Source organism: Hippocampus guttulatus, chromosome 15, assembly GCF_054856545.1.
Source record: "Hippocampus guttulatus isolate MCC_2025c chromosome 15, RoL_Hgut_1.0, whole genome shotgun sequence".
Classification (NCBI taxonomy): Eukaryota; Metazoa; Chordata; class Actinopteri; order Syngnathiformes; family Syngnathidae; genus Hippocampus; species Hippocampus guttulatus.
In genome coordinates this window covers 4,989,846-5,010,281 of record NC_141275.1, presented here as the reverse complement: position 1 = coordinate 5,010,281, position 20,436 = coordinate 4,989,846, and the positions used below count along the sequence as shown (strand labels likewise).

The 20,436-nt window shown below is 41.9% G+C and overlaps 1 protein-coding gene across 1 annotated transcript; it reads right to left on the bottom strand.

Annotated features, from left to right (window-relative positions):
- Positions 1 to 6,072: 6,072 nt before the first annotated feature.
- Positions 6,073 to 19,668, bottom strand: ripk4 (receptor-interacting serine-threonine kinase 4). Its single transcript, XM_086131445.1, has 8 exons — positions 19,370 to 19,668; positions 14,898 to 15,189; positions 13,172 to 13,320; positions 13,034 to 13,083; positions 10,691 to 10,849; positions 9,961 to 10,073; positions 7,786 to 8,029; positions 6,073 to 7,688 (listed from the first exon to the last, which is right to left on the bottom strand). Exons 1-8 carry the CDS (start codon positions 19,549 to 19,551, stop codon positions 6,478 to 6,480), a joined length of 2,400 nt encoding a protein of 799 aa, XP_085987571.1. The 5' UTR covers positions 19,552 to 19,668; the 3' UTR covers positions 6,073 to 6,477.
- Between the last annotated feature and the right edge of the window lie 768 nt (positions 19,669 to 20,436).

Sequence of the window (20,436 nt, the reverse complement as noted above, 5' to 3'; positions counted from 1 at the left end):
TTGGTAAACATTGTATATAAGAGTTTAAAAAGTCTACTTGTCTGCCTAATATGCCCCCTTTCTATCTTAAAGGGTTCTCTGAGGAGAATTAGTGAATGTAGTAGTAAAGCCCAGACCTGGCCCAAGCATAAGCGAACCAAGCAAATGCTCAAGCGGGGCCCCGTGACCACAAGGGGGCCCCCTAAACTCACTTAACTGTCAACAGAACCTGGAGTTGTTTTTTTACTTCGATTTTTAATAGTATGTAGGTAGAATAGAGTATCATAAAACATGTTTGTATTAAGGTACTTATTTTTTTTGAAAGAAAAACTTTTTGCACCTAATTATTCAAAGCATATTCTTTTTAAGCTTTTTTTCACATTTTTTCACGCCCATGTGTTCAGTTACATCATGACTTAAGTTTTTGATGCTTGCTGAGGGACTCTTTGGGCGCTTGGGCTAGCTATACAAAAGCCTAACTGAACACCAAAACAAAAACGACAGCATATGAAATTATTAGTCAACCTGAAAAATGTATTGAGTTTCTCTTATGTTCAACAATATCAAAAATTTAATAAAAAGCTCTCTTATAAATGTGCTGCTGTACACAACACGGATCCCCTTCCTCCCCACAACCCCAGGTTATTTCTCATATTTAATTCCCAGGGTGTCGAAGTGATGAATGCACTCCTGCTCTGTTGGCAAAAGTTTTCTATTAGCTGGCAGGAGGTACATGTGTTGACTCAGTCCGAGCACACTGTTTGCTTTGTAGTGACATCATAGCACCCCCTCCCGCCCCTGTGTGGATTTAATCCTCACAATTTTAATCTCAAAACATCTCCAGGAACCATTCCCCTCCATTGTTTCTCAACATTAGACCATAAAATGTTGTCTACACAGTACAAACACATGAATTTGCCTGTCCCGTGTAACATAATTTCAAATCATATCTTCACCTTTTGCCCAGTTTGCCAAAATGCAACTTCAGTGTCATTGTGCAAGCACAAGAAAACAGGCCATAAATCGTGTACTGTATTCCATTAATGCTGTGTGAGTGCGCCCACGTCCATGTGTTCGCCTGGAGGAAAGGTGCACATGTTGTTGCACGCCTTGTGTCTTAAGAGGCGAGGTCTCAGATCTCGCTTAGCTTGTTCCGTGAGGTTAAAATAAATGAAGAGGATGGAAAAAGATTGCGTAGGAAAACGGCTCACAGCATTTGGAAAGATTGTCAATTCCCTCTGGAGCCAGTCATATGCCGATAAATTTTGCTTCATGTTTAAATATAATCAATTGTATTTAATTTGAAGAGAAAGCATTTAAAAAGGACATAGTATGATGAATGTACTTTTGAATTGCTTCTCACAGTAGTTCGGTCTCTTGACTATCTGCCCACCCATGGAGTGTGAAATTACAAAGCCAACCAAACCGTGTTGCAGTCTTGAAAATGTGTCTGTAAGCAAGCCATTCTGAATTGTGACATCACAGTTCAGCTAATTTGGGTAAGATTACCACATGTACCGATTTTCATTTCCCATGACTTTACCCAGAGCCATTGATCCATTATCTGACTTTCAAGCAATGACCAAACTACACTTTCTGACTGTCAAATCCAGAGGGGTGAAGAGAGCTGCAGTGTTAGGACAGATTAGCGTTCACTAACAGGGTCATCGTCATCACCTCTGAAACTTGATCTTGGTAGTACTTGGCGTTGCACTTGCGCATGTGAGACATACAAGTGATCTTGTGATGAAGCGCTCCCTCCATGAGTGAAAATACACTTTAACATTGTCTTTATGGGGCTTTGCATTTCTCACAAGCAGACTCTAGCCTGCTTGTGAACAAGTGGCCGTTCAGCTGGTCACCACATCCTCGGCCCTCCTTTGGCTTTTGTGGTAATTGAACCTGCACACGGCATTGACCCAAAAGCAAAGGGGTGTGCGGTGAGCTGTGGTATATTTGCATTAGACAGGACCAGCCCTCAAAACAGATGTTATCATAACCCCAAGGGCACTGTTTGCACAATCATCAGAAATTGTGAGTGGCCAGTGGCACAACTCTGCACTGTGGCAAAGCAGACCGGGTATTGGTAATTTTGCAGATTACAAGAGGAAGGGGTGCGCCATTGTGGGAGTGGTCACAGGCGACTTCAGTTATGGCCAATCTTCTTTCTTCTTTCTACCCCCAAAATTGCTGCTGTAGACTGTAAAATTCCCCAGTGTGGGACAAATAAAGGATATCTTACCAAAGTGGCTTCTTCAGTTTCATTTAAAAGCAGGTAGATGTACACGCGAGTCTCGACATGGCAGAAGAAAATGCGCGCCGTCAAGTGGGCACTTGGAGACCACACCCCACCCGCGATTGTTCGTTTAAATTGCCTTGAAGAAAACAGTATGACAGTACCTATTATAATGAACGCCCGTACTCATCCAAGGTTTTTCATCTATCAATTTTCTGCAAAGATGATGCTCATCATTGGATGAGCTGTAGCCTCTCCCAGCTGACTTTTAGTGAGAGGCAGGGTCCAACCTGGACTCGTGGCTTGTCAATTGCAGGTCAAATATCGACAAATATTCAAACCCACATTTTTGTCGTGGGCGACTTTGTAGTTATGTATTCCCTTGGAGGGCCGTTAGGACGGTGAAACTGAACAAATGTTTCCCATCGTATTATTACTTCTACACAACAAGTTGATGGATTACTAGGTTTGAAATCGGTCATGGCAACAATTTGTTCAATTACTGCTCAAGGTAGTGTAAACAAGGTAACACAATAATCGCTAGATGTCAAGATTTTAACAAGGATCATGCAAATCGACACAGATAATTTGCTTTCGCGGGCCACATAAAATGATGTGGCGGGCCGGATCTGGCCCCTGAGCCTCGAGCTAGACACTTATACTATATACACATTGTGGAATGTATATAATGAGTGAACATGTTTGTTTTGAAAAGCTTTGGATTCTTGAATCTTTTTGCTGCTATATTAGTGAATGGAAATCTAATCTCCCCCTCAGGGGAAGTACAGTAAAAAAATAAAATAAAATAAAATTAAAAAAAAAACCCTAATCATAATGACTACACATAAACCATCTGACATCCCATTTCATTGCTTGTTTACAATGGAAGGTGAACTTACACCCACTATATTAAGATGTGTCATATATTCCATGCTCTGCAATTAACACAATTGGGTTGATGACACCGGAAGTCTCCCATTAGCCCAGTGAATGCGGCTCCACAGGCTTTTACACTTTGGATGTATCTTTCACAAGCAGACAGAGTCCCAACCTAGAGGGAGTGACACTCATCTTTCAACGGTGACAGTGGGGAAGGAGCCAAAACGCTGAGTGGGAATACAGACAAGCAGAAAATGAAGGTGACCCATGAATACGTATAATATAAGCTCCAAAGACACATTCACAACTTGTAAAAAAAAAAAAAAAATCAAGGCAATATTTCACATGCAACAAACCTGTTACGATGAAAAATCGACTGTACAAAGTTTCACATCCATCCTGATTTGGGTTGCGGCTGGGCTGGAGCCTATCCCAGCTGGCTTATTGTGACAAATGGGGCACACCCTAATCTTGTTTTCAGACAGTCGCATTCACATTCACACATCAATGTTTTTTCTTGTGTGGCAGCTGGAGTACGCGGAACCGTTTTACTATTGTTGTGTTCAACAATGTGTTCAAAATGTACTCTGGAGGGTACATTTTGAACGCCTAACATTAGGGCCCGATCGATGTAGACTTTTCTGAGGCCAATACCAATTCTGACAAGTCTGAGAAAAAGAAAATTCAGATGACCGATGAATTGGCCGATTATTTTAAAACATTGAAAATGAATAAAGGAACTTTTTTGGTCCTTGATGCAAAGATATGAATAACAGGCAGATGTTTTGACTGTTTTACAATACATTTACCTTTAGTAGATATATTTTTGAACTTTGCAGTCAAAATATGATTTACACATGCTGCCTTTTAAATGTCATTTCCTCTCCCCCATTATAAATATTTTTTGACATGAAGTGATGACTTAAAAAAAAACCAGACGGCGTTCTCACATGTCAGAACATGCCATCTTGACAGAGTTGCATTTCAAATTTATGGAGACAACACTAAGAGCAAATTTTGATGTGAGATGGCTTTCTATGCCCTTAAATGTATTTTTGATGCAGATTAAAAAAAATGTCTTGACTTTTTTTCTTGCACAACAGGTTTTTGAGCTATTTTATTTGTTTTTGACCCTGACCTATAAAAGGTTGCGCAATCTGGATTTTACCATGCGTTCCAGTTTGTAGCTTTGACGCTTCAAAAACAATTGTTGCTGAACCTAACCCTTAATTCATGAACATTACTCACTTACTATTTTTCATATTATATTGTGATTCTTATACTTATTATGAAAACCTGACGTGCTAGAGAAAAAAACGCGGACAGATTTGGAATCAGCGCAAAAATACTAAAACGTTGAGCTATAGAGTTACAGTCATTGAATCTTGCAATTCACACAGAATAACATTCTCTCGGCCATATATGTCCTTTATTTCCTGCCCATATTGAACAGAATTACTGTTTAATGAGAGAATATGATTATCGTGGTATTTAATTGGCAAAAAACTCTGGCTGATTATTATTATTTTTGAAATGACACTAAATATCAGCCGGGCCCGACTTACAATAATAAATTATCTAAGACGTGATACTAATGCTGCTGATGATCAGAAGAGGTCATTTTTGACATTTATAAAAACAACATATCTAAAAACAGAAGCTATAATTGGGCAACGTCAACAAAATCACATCACCAGAGCTACAATAGATCGGAAAAATTGTCAAATTTTTGCCTGGGAGTAGACGCTTCAAATTACACTTGTTATTCATTTTTAGCCTCTCTGAAAAGATGACTAAAGACAGGACAATTAAGCATTTGCCACTCGACATCATGCCTCGGGTTCTAAGAGCCAAGTCTTCAAGGCGCCTGGGATGAGACAGGGGCTTTGTGATGACACGATCTTATCAACACGCTGAAATTGCTGGTGGAACGTCAGCACCCTCACTCATTTCTTAATCACGCACACATCATGTGATCCACCTCCGGGGCAGTTCCCATGATGCTTGCCAACCTGAGCGTGGTCTGTGGAGTCAGGGGAGGAGACAAGGCTGTGATTTCACTTAAACCGAGGGTACAGATGTAGACACGCCAGCTCGGCCTCTTGTCAAGGGCGATGATTGTTTCTCACATGCGGGTGGTGAGCGTAGTTGTGAGAACAAAATCTGAGACACATGAAACGAGATACTTTCTTGGCTATACTCGTGAATCATAAAAAAGGGACTACGTCTGTGTTTGTTTTTCAATCGGACAACTTCCTGGTTGATGGAAGATGACATGAAATGTAAAAAAAAAAAAAAAAAAAAAAAAAGAACCCTAATCACAAACATGGCAATAAAAAAATCATGTTCTTATTGCTCTTACAGTGATGTATTCAAAATGGCAAACGGCACGTCACTCACCTGACAAGTATCTCTGAAAATGAAGGGTCTCCTGCTTGAAATCAGCTGTAGTACCAAGCCTGGCCTGTGAGGGGCAACATGGCGCCACAGGGTATCCTGACTGCTGGAAATTACAAAGATGAAGACAGAGTAGCAGTAGCAGAAGAAATAAAATAAGACATGCCAACTATTAGCTTGTTTGGTGACTACCATAGATCTGAAAAAAAGATCGGGAGATCGGACACACCTCTTTTGAGCTGTGTGCCGATGGCGAGACTAAGCTAGTAGGGGCAAAGACATTAGTCGGCACATTCCTTGTTTCCCTTTTCTGGCTAAGTTTCTCCAATTTATATATTCAGAGAATTTGCATTAACCTATGCTTACACTATTAATATTACAGACTAGTGGATATTTGCATAAAAAATATTCGTAGGCCATAAATATAAACCAATCAAATGACAGACACTAACTTACGATAACAACTGAGCATGGCTTCTTGTACGGCACTCTTGCGTAACCTCAAAATGTCAGCCATACCGTACATTTAGGACCAGATTAAGCTATTTCACAGTTGAAATAGGAAAAAGTCGAGAAGCTAATTTACAGTAAAGCGAAAGGTATTTTAATGGATTCTGTGATGTAGCACTCATATGCAACAGGCACATAACATTGTCAAAGCTTTTTAAAATCCATAATGACTCTGAAACAATAACAAAAGGTTTGTCTACCCCTATACATGATTTACAGGTATGTACAGTTCAACATTCTCAAAAAGGTCCACAAACCCGTGTTTCCAAACCAGTTTTCATCTTACCAAATGTGTTTATGCAGTTCTAAAAAAATGGGTAAAAAAAGGTACATTCTAAATATTGTCATAAATAAACATTTACATGGAAGCTTTTTGAAGAATGATAAAATGCTAACAGCATATTCTGTTCCGTTGAAAACTGAGAAGCATCAGATGGGCATCAGTTTTAACAGTATCAGCAGCACTTTTTCTTCTGTTAGCACATAGCTGGTGCACACTGTGAGGTGGTCGCCTGCGGATTGTCTTTGCGCTCCGTCAGTTTGAGAATGACGACTCTCCTCTGGAGTGACTTAGCCTCTGGTGGCTGCTCGGGCTCAGGCGGTGCCAAGCTTTCGCTAATTAAGTCCTGGGGGTCCTCTAGCAAGTATCGCCTCTCGTCTGCCAGGTGCAACGGGTTGTGCTTATCTGGCAGAGCGGCCCATTCTGGACAGTGAAGGAGCAGTTTTTTCAGAACTGCACTGTGTCCGCTCTCGGCTGCCAGGTGGAATGGGCTCCGTTGGGCCCGCGTAAGTTTTTGAGGATCGGCTCCTTCTTCTATTAACATCTTGACTGTGGCCAGGTGGCCTCGCTGGCAGGCCAAGTGAAGAGGAGTAAATCCTTGGCTGTTCTCGGCGTGGATATCCGCGTGGTGTTTGATCAGGAAGCGGGATGTGCTGGTGTGACCGGTTTCCGCCGCAACATGCAAGGGCGTGTTTAACTCCAAGGTTTTCATGTGAATGTCTGCCTTGAGTTCGATTAGGATTCGGGCCACTCGGTACTGCCCCCTCTGGCAAGCTAAATGCAGTGCCGCGCGTCCGTCCGTCGTTTGGCCGTTGACGTCGGCACGCGCCTGCTTGACCAGCAGTTTCAGGATTCCCAGGTGACCCTGCCAGGCAGCCAAATGCAGCGCCGTCCAATTGTCCTTTCCTTTGATCCGGACATTGGCGCCATATCTCAGCAGCACACGGACGACGCTCTCCTGGCCGTGCTGGCAGGCGATGTGAGCAGGCGTGCGTCCCTGACCGTCGGTCTCGTTGATGGCCGCCCCCCGTTCGAGCAGCAGGCGCGTCATGGGCTCGTCGCCATTCTGCGCCGCCCAGTGCAAAGCCGTGTACTGGTCCTCATCCTTGGCATTGACGTTGGTGCTCCGCCGGCCGAGCAGAAGTTCTGCTAGGGGCTTCAAGTGTTTCTCTGTGGCCATGTGGAGGGGGGTGGAGCCACGCGCATTGGCGAGGTTGGGATTGGCGTTGTTCAGCAGAAGGAATTTGACGGCTTCCTCGTTGTCCAAGATGACAGCGTGATGGAGAAGGCTGCCTCCTCCGTCGAGGAGAAGGTCAACATCCTGCGGCTGCAGGAGCTTCATTAGTTTTGCAATGTCCTTTGTTCTGATGGCGTCGCATAACTTCCTTTTGTGGACCTCACCGGAATCTAGTCGGAAGAAGAAGCCATTTAATACCCACTACAACACGAGACATTAACTTCTATTCTTCTGTGTTCAAGCTTCGACTTTTCGGTTAACTCTTACCAATGGTGCTTTCCTTCTCAAAAGAGAGCGTTATAGAATCTTGCGAAGAGAAGGCTGAATCCGCGGAGGACATGCCAGACAGCCTCTTGCTTGTGTTCTCTTTGCTCTGGCAGCTGTCTTCCTTCAGTCGATCAAAGCTCCTCGAGATCCCCGAATCCACCTGGGTCAACAGCTCGGACAGACTGTAGTCTTTTTCAGGCAACATGGCCGAGATCGGACGCACTGGTTGCTTACTGTTTTTAACCTGTGGAGAGAATAGACCAGTTAGGGATTTGTGGACAAACTGTTCTCTGACACACATACGTTCCATTCCATTCCGTGTTGAATAAAGTGGGTGGCAAGTGGCTTAGTCCAATGCCACTTCTAGCACAATCGGAATGTTGAGGCAACTTTCAAAAGGGGCCTTATAATGGAAACTGGACAGTCTAATTGAGATTCCTCATCCTGATATTATCAGTTAGGGTGGGTGAAGATCAAGAGCCACTTTCAAGTAGTAGCCGGACAACACTGTCTGAAAGAATATCATGCAGAATCGCTGCCTCCATGAGTGAAAATACTTTCATTATTAGTATTATTATAAATCCTGAAATCATCCTCTCTCTCCTCTATAATTCCTGATCCTTGAAGTATGGAAAGTGTTTTAAGTTATGAGTAAAAAAAAGCGTGTTTCTTTTAGTATCCCTTGCTCAGTTAAAGACTAACCATGCCAAAATGACTAACATTCAAATCCAAATGCCTATCATTTCAACAGACAGATAAATATTCACGAAGTCTGGTGCCGGGTCACGGTGTTTATCTTGTCACAAAATCAACAGTGCGGATGTGACACACAGCAGACAGGCTAGACAATCCCATCAGTCAACATTCTTCTTTGGCCATGTGAGAGCCATTCTAATTAAATATTTACTCTGAAAATAACTCACCAAGTAATAACAGTGTCTGGAACACATGCAGATAAACAGCCATGAAAATAAAAATGAAAAAATATATATATTCTTGAGGGTACCAACAGGTCGGAATATAGGAAAGGAGCAGTCGAGTCTTACTCTACTTTTGTACTGTCTTTTTCCATTCCGAAAATATAAATGACATGCAACTTATAAATGGACAAGTAAAAAAAAAAAAAAGTACATATTTATATTGCACAAAATGGACAATCATGGAAAGAACAAGAGCACAGTCATTTCGATTGCATGTCTGAAAAGTGGGAACTTATTTCACCCCGCCCCTTCTCCATAATATCTTCATGACTAATTGTGATACATATACCTCACCATTTTCTAAGATAAGAAAGAAGATAAGAAAAACCTTTATTAGTCTCGCAATGGAGAATTTCCCGATTCACAGCAGCAAAGTTATGAAAGGAAGAAGTAGAACAACAAAATATAGGAGCTGCTGGAAAGGCAGCCACTCACGCGGCGCCATTTTGAAGTCAATATAACAAAAATAACACAACACAACACATAGGACACAGACAGTCGTGCAATCTTCACCACTTTTCTGCATACACTTTGTTGTCTGAAGCAGCTATAGATGAAAGAGGAGAGGATCAAAGTGTCCTTTCACCAGTGGATCAGAGACGTCATGCTGAAAATGTGCACACGTCTGCTACAAGCTAAGTTTTGAAAGCAAACACGAAGCTGTAGCGTCCATTGACGAAAAGAGATTGGCTCACATCTCCTGTCCCATGTAAATCCACTTCAATTCCAAGCCGCGACTCCTATGTTACCGTTTTCTTATTTACATATGCATGTGTACATGCACTTCCATACATACACGCACAGACTGACAAATAGATGTACATGCCTAGGCACAAATAAATACTATTTTTCTCATCACTGGAATGGCCAAATGCATACTAATATTCATACACCACAAAAGGAAATTTGGAGGAAAATAATAATTAAATAGCACCGGATCGGTCCCGAAAGTTGCCAGGTGAACTGGTATCTGCTCGATATACCAGAAGGCCAACTCCAGCTCTGATCATACAGTATATACAATCCCGCATCCTTCACTTCCATGTGTGAAACTTTCCAATTATTTATAGTGACTGCTTCCTTCAAAGCACTGTTAATGTCCCCATAACCCTTCGATGCACCCTCTAACTTGATAAGCTGTCCACAGTAGTAACCGCTGTCCCTCAAAGGGTTAAACAAGGGAGTCAATATCTACCTGGCGGTGAGGGGAAAGATCGTCACAGGAAGTAGGCTCCGACTCTGCCAAGGTCGGAGTCTTGGGCTCGTCTTGAGGTTTGCAGCACAGAGCTTCAGCTTCGGATGTGATGTCTGGAAGAATCATCAATAGATTAGTCGACATTTAGGAACAACAGAGATGACATTGGGGATGACGAGGAAAGAAAATCAGTATTATGCTACAGCTACTGTATGTGAAAAGTGTGTGTTGTACTTCAACTTTTTTAATTGAATTCTGTCTGCTGTCAGTTAAGAGTCCTTCTAAAAGATGGGCCGGACAACGTAAAGCAAAGTAGCAATTATTGGCTTTTCCCCACAGCTATTCACTCACATGATTAGTGTGTGCGAGTGTTATTTATACCAATTACCGAACAATTTCAAGTGCTGAAAATGGCCTGCTCTCTTTGATGATGGCATATTCATGTTTGAACATTTTTGGAGTCTCCTGGAAGTGATGATTTTAGCGGTACCGGGGCTTCTGCCTGACGCCAGCAATATATCAACCCTCTTAAGGACAGTGGTTAGTACAGTAGACAGCTTACCATGTTATCGGGTTCCAGGGTGCATAAAAGGGTTAAATAAAAATAGTAATCATAAAATATAATGAGGTGTATTGTTAGCACCAGTGCAGCATTAGTCAATAAGAAAAAAAAAAGACTGTTTTGAAGTAAAAGCTGAAAAGTGAGGAGCATATGAAAAAGAAAGCTTACCCTGGAAGCTGGGTCTGGCCTCGGGACTAGTTGCCCAGCAGCGTTGCATTAGACTCAGGAAGCCAGTGCAGGTGGTAGGGTGACTACGCGGCACTGCCCCAAGATCCGGACGCACCCCTTTCACCACCTTCACCATGATCTGCAAGATGTTGTTCTCTCCTATGGGGAAAACCGACCAAAGAACCAATTTCATTATTTTCTCCGTTTCCGAGTAACAATGTATCGTTTCAAACAAAGACCACAGGTTGGAATCACAGATGTATAAAATAAAAACCTAATAATTTATTTTCTTGAGCGCTTATCCTCACTTTAGTTGGGGGTGAGCAGCTGACTGTGGCCAAGAAGCGGCGTTTCACCCTGGACGAGTCGCCAACCAATCACAAGGCACATATAAACGACCAACCATTTCCACTCAACTTTCATCTCGAAAACCCACACAAGGACAGGAAGAATATCAAAACTCCACACACGCACAGCAGGGCCTGATCAGAGATTTGACCCCAAAAACCTCAGACCATGAGGCCAGCGTGCTACTTTATCCGACAATAAAAGTCATTTCATTTCACTGGATTCAAACCGGTTTACAGGAAGAGTTGGTGCAAATAAAGAAGAGAGGGTCATTAAATCTGTAGATGAGTAGCTACAGTGCGTACTGTTTCCCAGAAGGAAACAGAGCGACACGATCAAAGTTTCTGACTTCTCTAATCGATTGTGGTAAAGCCAAAAGTAGGCCAGCGGGGCTCTTTTTCATTAGGGCACCAACCTGGCCACATGTAAACAACTTTGTTCTTATAGAGTCACTTGAACTGCGTTGCTACCTGAGAGGACAAAATACACCTTATTAATCAGATTAACTCTGTCCACGGATGTTTGCTGGTATTTACTAGACAAACGCGCGCACACAAGCACACATGTGTGCCACCTGCCACAGGAGGTGCTACGACAGTTCTACACGGCAGTCATCGAATCAATCCTGTGTTCTTCCATCACGGTTTGGTTTGGGGCAGCCACAAAAAAGGACAAAATCCGACTTCAACGGACAGTCAGGACGGCGGAAAAAATCGTTGGCACCGCCCTACCCACTCTTGAGGACTTGCACACTGCAAGAATCAAGACAAGGGCACGGAAAATCCTCCTGGATCCCCCGCACCCTGCCCACCACCTTTTCCAGCTACTCCCCTCAGGCAGACGCTACAGATCCATGCGCACCAAATCCAGTAGACACTTAAACAGCTTCTTCCCTCTAGCCATTAACTGACGTAGTCACTCTTCTTGTACTACAAATACTGCTACTGGTTACTCTAAAATGGTTCAATGATTTGTTGTTTACGATGATACTAATGCAGCGTGTTATACCGGAGACAAATTCCTTGTGTGTTCTACATACTTGGCCAATAAAGATGATTCTGATTATGATTCTGATGTCGACACTATTAACCCTTTGAGGGACAGCGGTTACGACAGTGGACAGCTTACCATGTTATCGGGTTGCATGAAAGGATTAAGGCAAACATCGAACATAGTCGACAAGAATGGGGATAACATATCAATCTACAAATGGAATAAGTGAATGTGATTGTGGTTTATAAAGGGCTTCACTTATACCCGTTTCCCATTGCGCAAAATCACGGGTAAACACGCTTTTTTGGGCAGCGGGGAAAAGGGTGTGGATCCGTGTCCACCAGCACGCCATCGGAGGCGGGTTGTGATCGCCTCGGATCGCCTCCGCTTGCAGTGTAAAAGCCAAACACTTCCCGGTAATTACGTGATAAGTCATAACATCGCGCCTCATCGGCCTCGTATATAGCACGCTCCCAACATGAAGCTAGGAGATCGCCCCTTAAGCTGTTGTCTCAGTAGGAGCAAGGAGTTGATCCTCCGCTGCTTTTCGACCATTTTGAGGAAAAAAAAAGCATGATAAAAGAAAGAACACTCGCTTCCATGTTGCTTTGTTTACCACCAAGAAATCTGTCGCACTATCATCTACGCAATCACAGCGTGGTGACCAGACGCAGAGTGATGGAGGGGCGGGGGGGGGCGCAGAATCGCCTTCTGTTGGTCAATGGGAAAGCAACAATATGCCAGTTGGTTGCGTGTCGCCACGGATCACTACTACCCGCTAATTTCTGTGGGAAAGCGGTCTTATTGTCTCTGACTGTTGCGTTTATGTTATGGGCATAAAGTTCAACGTAGGTTAAAATGAAATTTCATACGAATACGATTGGAATTTGGCTATCGTTAGATTCATGGCTGTATTCTGTCTTTACGACTTTTTTTTTTTTATGAGATGTTCGCTGTCGGGATACTTTTTGCTGTATTATTTAAATCATACTTTGGTCTTACCTTGATAGGGTTTCTTCTGAGTAAGGATGCCCCAGATGACAATGGAAAAACTGGAGGAAAAAAAACAGAAGCATCGGTTTTACATTACATTGTTTCTCACAGAATTTTGTACAATTAGAGGCTTAAAAAAAATCCAACCTGTATATGTCATGTTTGGTGTCAGGCATTCGGTCTTTCTCAATGATGCTTTCAGGTGGCAGGTAGGCGATGGTGCCGCAGAAGCCGTCCCGACTTATGTCATCGGCCCGTGACAAACCGTTCCAGTGAGCCAGGCCAAAATCTGATATCTGAGACAGAGAGACAACACGGAGCCTTAAACGGAAGACCGTGACTAGTCATCTCGCAAGTTGACTACGTTTCCTTGCGCAGAGCGGCAGCAAAACTCCAGGGCCAAGTCACGGCATGCCGCATAGACAGGAGAGGCCCTTCGTCGTGGAGTGAGCACACCCACGCGCAGTCACACAAACACACGTACCCAGATAGAGTCACAGAGTGCTTTATACAGGAAACAAAAGGAATCCTGTAGGGACAAGCCTGGAAGAGGTGTTTACATGTAGCTATTACGGTTAAATTGATGGTTCCCACCTACTACATTCATTTCAGTTGAGCCGCTCCGAGTAAAACAACAAGTCTGTTAGGGCTGAAGGCCGTCATTTTCAAACAGATGAACAGGAAAGACAAACCGGTACACTGCTGGAATGCTATTTGATAGAAAATACAACTGTGGCTTGTTGAGTGAGCTTTAAGGAAGGGTGAGATTACTGGGAACTTTTGTCGACAAAAATAACTTGTCTTAATCGTCAATTTTGTAATACCACCGAAGGCAGCTCAGTAATGTATTTAAACCTTCGATTCCACTTTCATTTAAAATATCTTAAAAATATCTCCAGGTGATCGCAGCTAAAAAGTTTGATCAGCGCTCAAAACAAAAAATATATTCTGTCCAATGATGGAAAATAAGGGCTATGTAAATATGTTAAGAATTTCGTCAATGATTCCTTCTTTGAAGCATCAATATTCATTTGTGAAATTACAATGCTTTGGGGCGGTCCAGTGGTTAGCGTGTCAAACTGACAGTGCAGAGGTCGTGGGTTTGATCCCGGCCTGCGTGGGTTTTCTCCGGGTACTCCGGTTTCCTCCCACATTCCAAAAACATGCATGGTAGGCTGATTGAACACTCTAAATCCCAGGTGTCAAAGTCAAGGCCCGGGGGCCAGTTCCGGCCCCCCACGTCATTGAATGTGGTCCGCGGGAGCAAATCATGTGTGCCAACTATCATGATTCTTGTTGAAATCTGTATCGAAATGTCAAATTGTCATGAGTAATAAATAACGATAGGGTTTTGCACCGGCCCGCCGAAGGAAGTCATAACTCTGAAGTGGCCCGCGACACAAAAATGAGTTTGACACCACTGCTCTAAATTGTCCCTAAGTGTGAGTGTGGGCGCAGATGGCTGTTCGTCTCTGTGTGCCCTGCGATTGGCTGGCAACCGGTTCAGGGTGTCCCCCACCGACTGCCCGAAGACGGCTGGGATAGGGTCCAGCATGCCCCGTGACCCTTGTGAGGATAAAGCGGTTCAGAAAATGGATGGATGGATGGACAATGCCTTGGTTTTAGCGAGGTTAGTACACAGTTATGAATGCAGTTGCCCAAAATAAAAATGCTTAATCTAAACTAACCATGGCAACATATCCTATTATTTTATGCTTATATAGAGCCAGTATGGCTCTGACAGGGCCACCGCAAATTAGCCCATCAAAAAGGTTCAGTCCTGGTGGTGGTCTATTCTCTCATGAGAGCTTTTCTAGTTGTTTGTTAAATATAATTTTCCCAACAGTGTAAGTGGAAACAGACAAAAACGCACCTTGACGTGGCAGTGTGCATCAAGCAGGATGTTGGCAGGCTTCAGGTCCAAGTGGAGCAGCGGTGGCTCCATGCAGTGTAAGAAGTTCATCCCAACAGCCGTCTCGTGGATGATCCGGAAGCGGAGCTCCCAGGGCAGCGGCTCTGTAGCCAGAAGGGTTTCCAGGGAGCCTCTCTCCATGTACTCCATGACCAGGCCCTGTGCATCCTCGCAGATCCCATACACAGGCAAGATGTAGCGAAACTTGGCTGCTTCCATTTTCTTAGCCTCTTCCAGCAGCTCTGATCGCTCCCTGAGCAAATAGAAGTTAAAAAATAAATTAATAAAAACGTTTGAAAAGTTTCACTGGCCTGAGGGACTGCTTCAAAAAAACAAAACAAAACAGCAATGATCATCTCGATCTTAGAAAACATTAAGCAAATCTTTTGGAGGCTCATACTTTGCTCGCTGACCTGTAATATTTGACATCACTTCAGGCCCAACATCAAACTTCAGAAGCCTGCACGTCATGCTGACTGCACTGACAGTTATGGTAAATGTTTACTGCCATTAACCTTGGAGTCACGGCCTTGTAGCCTTTAAGAATGTTTCTGAAATTAATCAGTGGGTGCAGGTGGATAAGGGCTGAAAAAAATGAATTGAATTCAAATTGACAGCACAAGTACAGTAGAATACAATTTTTAAATCACAACTCCCACCCCCATTAAAAAAAAAACCAACGAAAAACAGCTCCATTTCGGTCGGTCATTGTGCTTTTTTTTTAAATTACGGTATATGTATGATTTATTTTTTTTATGTATACAGTGTTTTAAAAAGTTCAACGCTGAAGAAGCGCACTCCACATGTTTACATAATCGTTTCATGAAACATGAAAAGTTGAAGGGATAGAGCCAAAGATTTGTTTGCATGACTGTTGTAATCTGATTTACTGACGACGTCTTTCATTATAATTTCAGACTTAATGTGCCTTTATTTCTTTAAGACCAAACTATTTTTGTACAATAAGTCCTTTTTTTTTTGTTGTAAAACTGATTATCCCTTTGATGCACCCTGTAACCTGATAATATGATAAGATGTCCACTCTCGTGACCTCTGTCCCCGAAAGAGTTAATTTGTTGCTTATGTTTGTTTTAATATGTGGGAAGGGGATCTTGAAAAATGAAAGCATATGAAATTACGGAGTGGAGTGGAGGATTTAGTTCCCCCCACCCCCCAAATCATTTGGCCTTAATGTGGCTTGTGCTTTTCACTGTCCAGTGGCTCCACTAAGGCCTTGAGGACATTCCAGATCAGATGAGCCTGGAATGCAGCAGGTGAGTGAACGCTTGTTCTGCATTGCTCAACCTTTGCTCAGCTGCCGCTATCAGCCCCCCCCCCCCCGACATCACTGCTACACAACTGTGTGGGTCATTCACACACTCAAGACTACATATCTCAAGCCAAAGCGGTTTTCAAAATACAACCTTCTTAATGGGGCTGAGATAAAAGAAATTCTTGCATTTTTGGAATGTGTGGGAAAGACCAAAGTAACCGAGTAGGATTTTTGCCTTTGGTAAAATGAAGGAAGCTCATGTTCAGTGCAATGTGTGTGTGTGTGTGTGTATATATATATATATATATATATATATATATATATATACTGTATATATACATATAATTATTTTTTTAACAAATTATAGTCACATGAGTCTCACGGGGATTTGCGTAGGCTACATACCAAGAAAATTACAGCACTTCATTATTGTCTCGTGGGTTTTTTTTTTAATCTGCCAATGTGTCCTTTAAAAAAAAAAAACAATGGCATTAGTCATCGAGACAGTCGTAATTGTCTCCAATTTATTCTGTTCACAACTACTTGCAAATGAAAAGTGTTTACCGGCAGGCATTCTTACTTCTAAAACTTGACTGTTATAATCCAATTTTGAATCGGACAGACCACAGTAGTTTAAGTCCCAGGATTGTTCCCTTAAGATCAAAAATTATTGTATAATTATATCTAAATATTATAAAATATTTTCTTTCCCTTAAGAAAAAAATAAAAAATAAATAAATAACAGGAAAGGTAATTTCTTGATGGAATAATAAGAACTTCACACAGTTAGAGAGTGATATGCCTTCACAAAAAGTTCCATACCAACAGCTTGTTATGTAAACTTTGGGCATTAGCCTTTCGGTGAATCAGAGCACATCCATATTCCGAGGAAATTTGAGCGGTCTTCCAATTCAGAGATTGGTAATCTCTGCATTTCCAGTTTTTTGCAACACACCAAGAGAACCAAAATCAAAAAAGTCAGACAGACAGACAATGCAAATTAAATCAGGAATTTTAGTAACACACATTTTGCTATTAATTGCTGCTCTGTATTGAATGTAAAATAATGAAAGAAAAAAAAAGTAATGCAGACAGGAAAAAGTTACAGGAAATTTCTGTGAAGGAAATAAATACAATTTTATAATGTTGCGTAACAAACTGAAATTAACCCGTTCAGGGACAGCGGTTACTACGGTGGACAGGTTATCATGTTATCAGGTTACAGGGTGCATGAAAGGGTGAAAGGGGAACAAAAAAAAAAAAGTGTGTTGTTTTGTGCCCTACCACATTACATTAAAAAAAAATTAAGAAATGTGCGGACATGATATCAAAAGGTGCGCATCGACTCATTGCTCAATCCTCCATGTTGCCAAATTGCAGCTCAGCAGCACCAAACAATGCCCCTGCACTATAAGAGCCAAGCCCGGTAGGACTGGTTTTACAGCTTCTATTATTGTCTACGCCGCATAGCGTCAGCCGGCAACTCAGGAATAACAAAAGGTGCCTTTTTGAGTTCTTGTGTGGGTCACCGAAGTCGCAGGGTGAAATGACGCGAAGATGTACTTTGGAGATGTTTAAGGGATGATAACATCTTGGCTTCGGGTTCACCGCATCGCTTTGGAGTTGCGCCACAAGTTTGGGAGAAGAGTGTCATTCCTTCTGTACTTTGAAATTGTCGCTTCACTTTTAGCGATGTTTGGATAAGCAGTTGACGGATTGAAATTTGATGTTATCACTTGGACCAGAATGCATTGTATGATTTGGAAAGTGGACAGGTGTATATTTTAAGAAGTAAAATTAATTATACGGTACATCATATTCCTGAAACCCAACAAACCGAAAGTGTTGATGTGTGTGAAGTTCCATTATTTCTACCTGTAGAATTCATGGCCTTGCATATGATACATCTTGAATGGGTGTTGTTGTCTTTTCAACATCAATTTATTTATTGATTACCTATTTCAATGTCAGAGGAGATTGGCTCAAAATGTTCTGAACTCCTATTTCCACGCCAGTGCAGTAGAAGGAGAATAATTGCGAGTTGCGTTTCCGTTGCCGCAGTTTGCATCATGGCATCTTTCATTGGAGCGCAAACTGGGTTAAAAAAGAATAACCAGTTGCCCCTGCTTGCTTTAAGATGTAAATTCAACAGCATTGAAAGAACATTTTGCAAGCAATTAATATGCCTGTAATTCTTATTGACATACTCCACATTGTTGTGGTAAATTTGGACGGGGGTTGTGTCAGTGAGTGCATCTTTGCAAATGCTTATTCATTTCAAAACAGCTCCTCCTTTGGGTGAGTGGCTGATTAGATCAGTCTTAATTGGAGGCAAATTAGCATTTCAATGATGTATTGGTTTCGCAACTGCGATCAGGGAAGACCCACGGTGGGGAGCCAAAGTTAAAACATGCATTACTAAAAATATAGCCATGACATTGTCACCAAATGACAGACTTGATGAGATGAGAGGATGGATTTTTTTTAAAAATCCAATTCGAATCAACATCGCAATGTTGCAGAATGCAATTTTCAAATCACAAATCAGTGCAATTTTGGGAGGGAAAATGGCTTCATTTCGATCAGTTGGTAGGATTGTTTTTTTTTACCTGAATATTTGTGGATTTATTTATTTAGTCTTTAGATTGGTTCAGAGCTTTAAAAAAATGCAGTCCACATGTTTACATTGTTTCACGGAATAAGAAAAGTCAAAGAAATAAAGCCGAAGATTTGATTGCATGATCAGACTTATGACTTCCTGTCTTCAGTTTATGCCGCGCTTGATTGGTAGAATTGTACGAAGTTGTTGTAATGAAAACCGAAAAGACTGCACGTCAAAGTGGCAACAACTTTTACAGAATTAAACTCTCTTTCATATCAATTCATGGTCCAATTTTCTTTTTTAGCATAACCTAGAAAACACAAAATATTTATGTGCAATAAATTTGATGTTGTTTATTGCAATACAGAAACATTAACTGCTTATGTTTGCTTTAAAACAAATACAAGCTATGAGGACCTTGAAAAAAAAATCACATTAAATCTCAATCACAATGTTGATGAACAACAAAATCACAATTAGATTATTTTCGAAAATCGTAATCCGAACCAATTGTAGAAATGAGCTTGCTTGACATCATTCCAATGTTTAGGGACTTACTTGTCATCCACATGAAGGCAAGGAGGACACTTGATAGCGAGCCATGTTTTCCACTGAACATGCCGTACTTTGTATACTTGTCCAAATCCACCTGAGCCAATTTTCTCCCAGCCGGAGAACTCAGACGAATCAAAGGTCCGAAGAAGTCCCATATTCCCATGCGGTGAATCGGGAACGTCCATACCGTGCTGGCAAACCAACTGGAAGGATCAGATCCTCTTCCCCCCACCCCCCCGCACAAAGCGTCGGAGTGATCGAGCACACACACACACACACACCAACTGAATTACTTGTGAGCACTTCCTTGTTTGTTCTTCTTGTCTAGCCAAGCCTGGCCCCTCCTTCTCTCCAGGTGTACAGGGGGTTGACCCTTGCTGCTGTGACATCATTTCCTGCTTTGACGATCCACCATGAGAGGCCACGAGGCCCCTGTGCTGCCACTTTGTCAGCCGGTCCAGATATTCTCTTATTTCTGGTGGGGAAAATTGAGACAATAGTCAATAAAGCCAGGATTGTGTCATCTCACAATCATGATTTAGTGTCATTGTATTGCAATGTACTCAAGCACAGTAGCAGTGAGAATCAAGTTACTTTGTCAATGTTGATTCCGGTAAAATATGCCAGCCACGTGTGGCAAGAAAACCCAAAAACAAAACAGGCGATGAGCATGACTAAACTATGATAACGCTGTCTGTTAAAAATACCATTCTGTTGACAATCCTTCTGGTTTTTGCTTTGTTGTCTGTATTCAGATCTCATGTCTCCCTCTAATGACATCTTTCATGATTGTTATGACATTTACTTTATACTTTTAAGTTGATTATATTGAAATTAATGAATTTATGGCATCATTTTGTTATTTTATTCTGCCGTAGATCATGCGTACATGCCAAGAAAAACACTTCAAATAGCCACATAGATTTTACAGTATTTCAATGACTCCCAATCCTGATTTAACGGTGTCACAACAGCAATATTCACACACCAGCTAAATGAACATACAAAAATTAACAACTGGAAAAAAATATTATGCACGCACGCACACACACGTTGCTCAAATTGTTCCA

Coding starts and splice junctions, on each gene's coding strand:
- ripk4 (XM_086131445.1), bottom strand. CDS start 19,551: ATGGACGTTCCCGATTCACCGCATGGGAATATGGGACTTCTTCGGACC. Junction 13,084..13,171: donor ACCAAACATGACATATACAG/GTTGGATTTTTT, acceptor TTTTTCCTCCAG/TTTTTCCATTGTCATCTGGG. Junction 10,850..13,033: donor TCAGAAGAAACCCTATCAAG/GTAAGACCAAAG, acceptor TTTTCCCCATAG/GAGAGAACAACATCTTGCAG.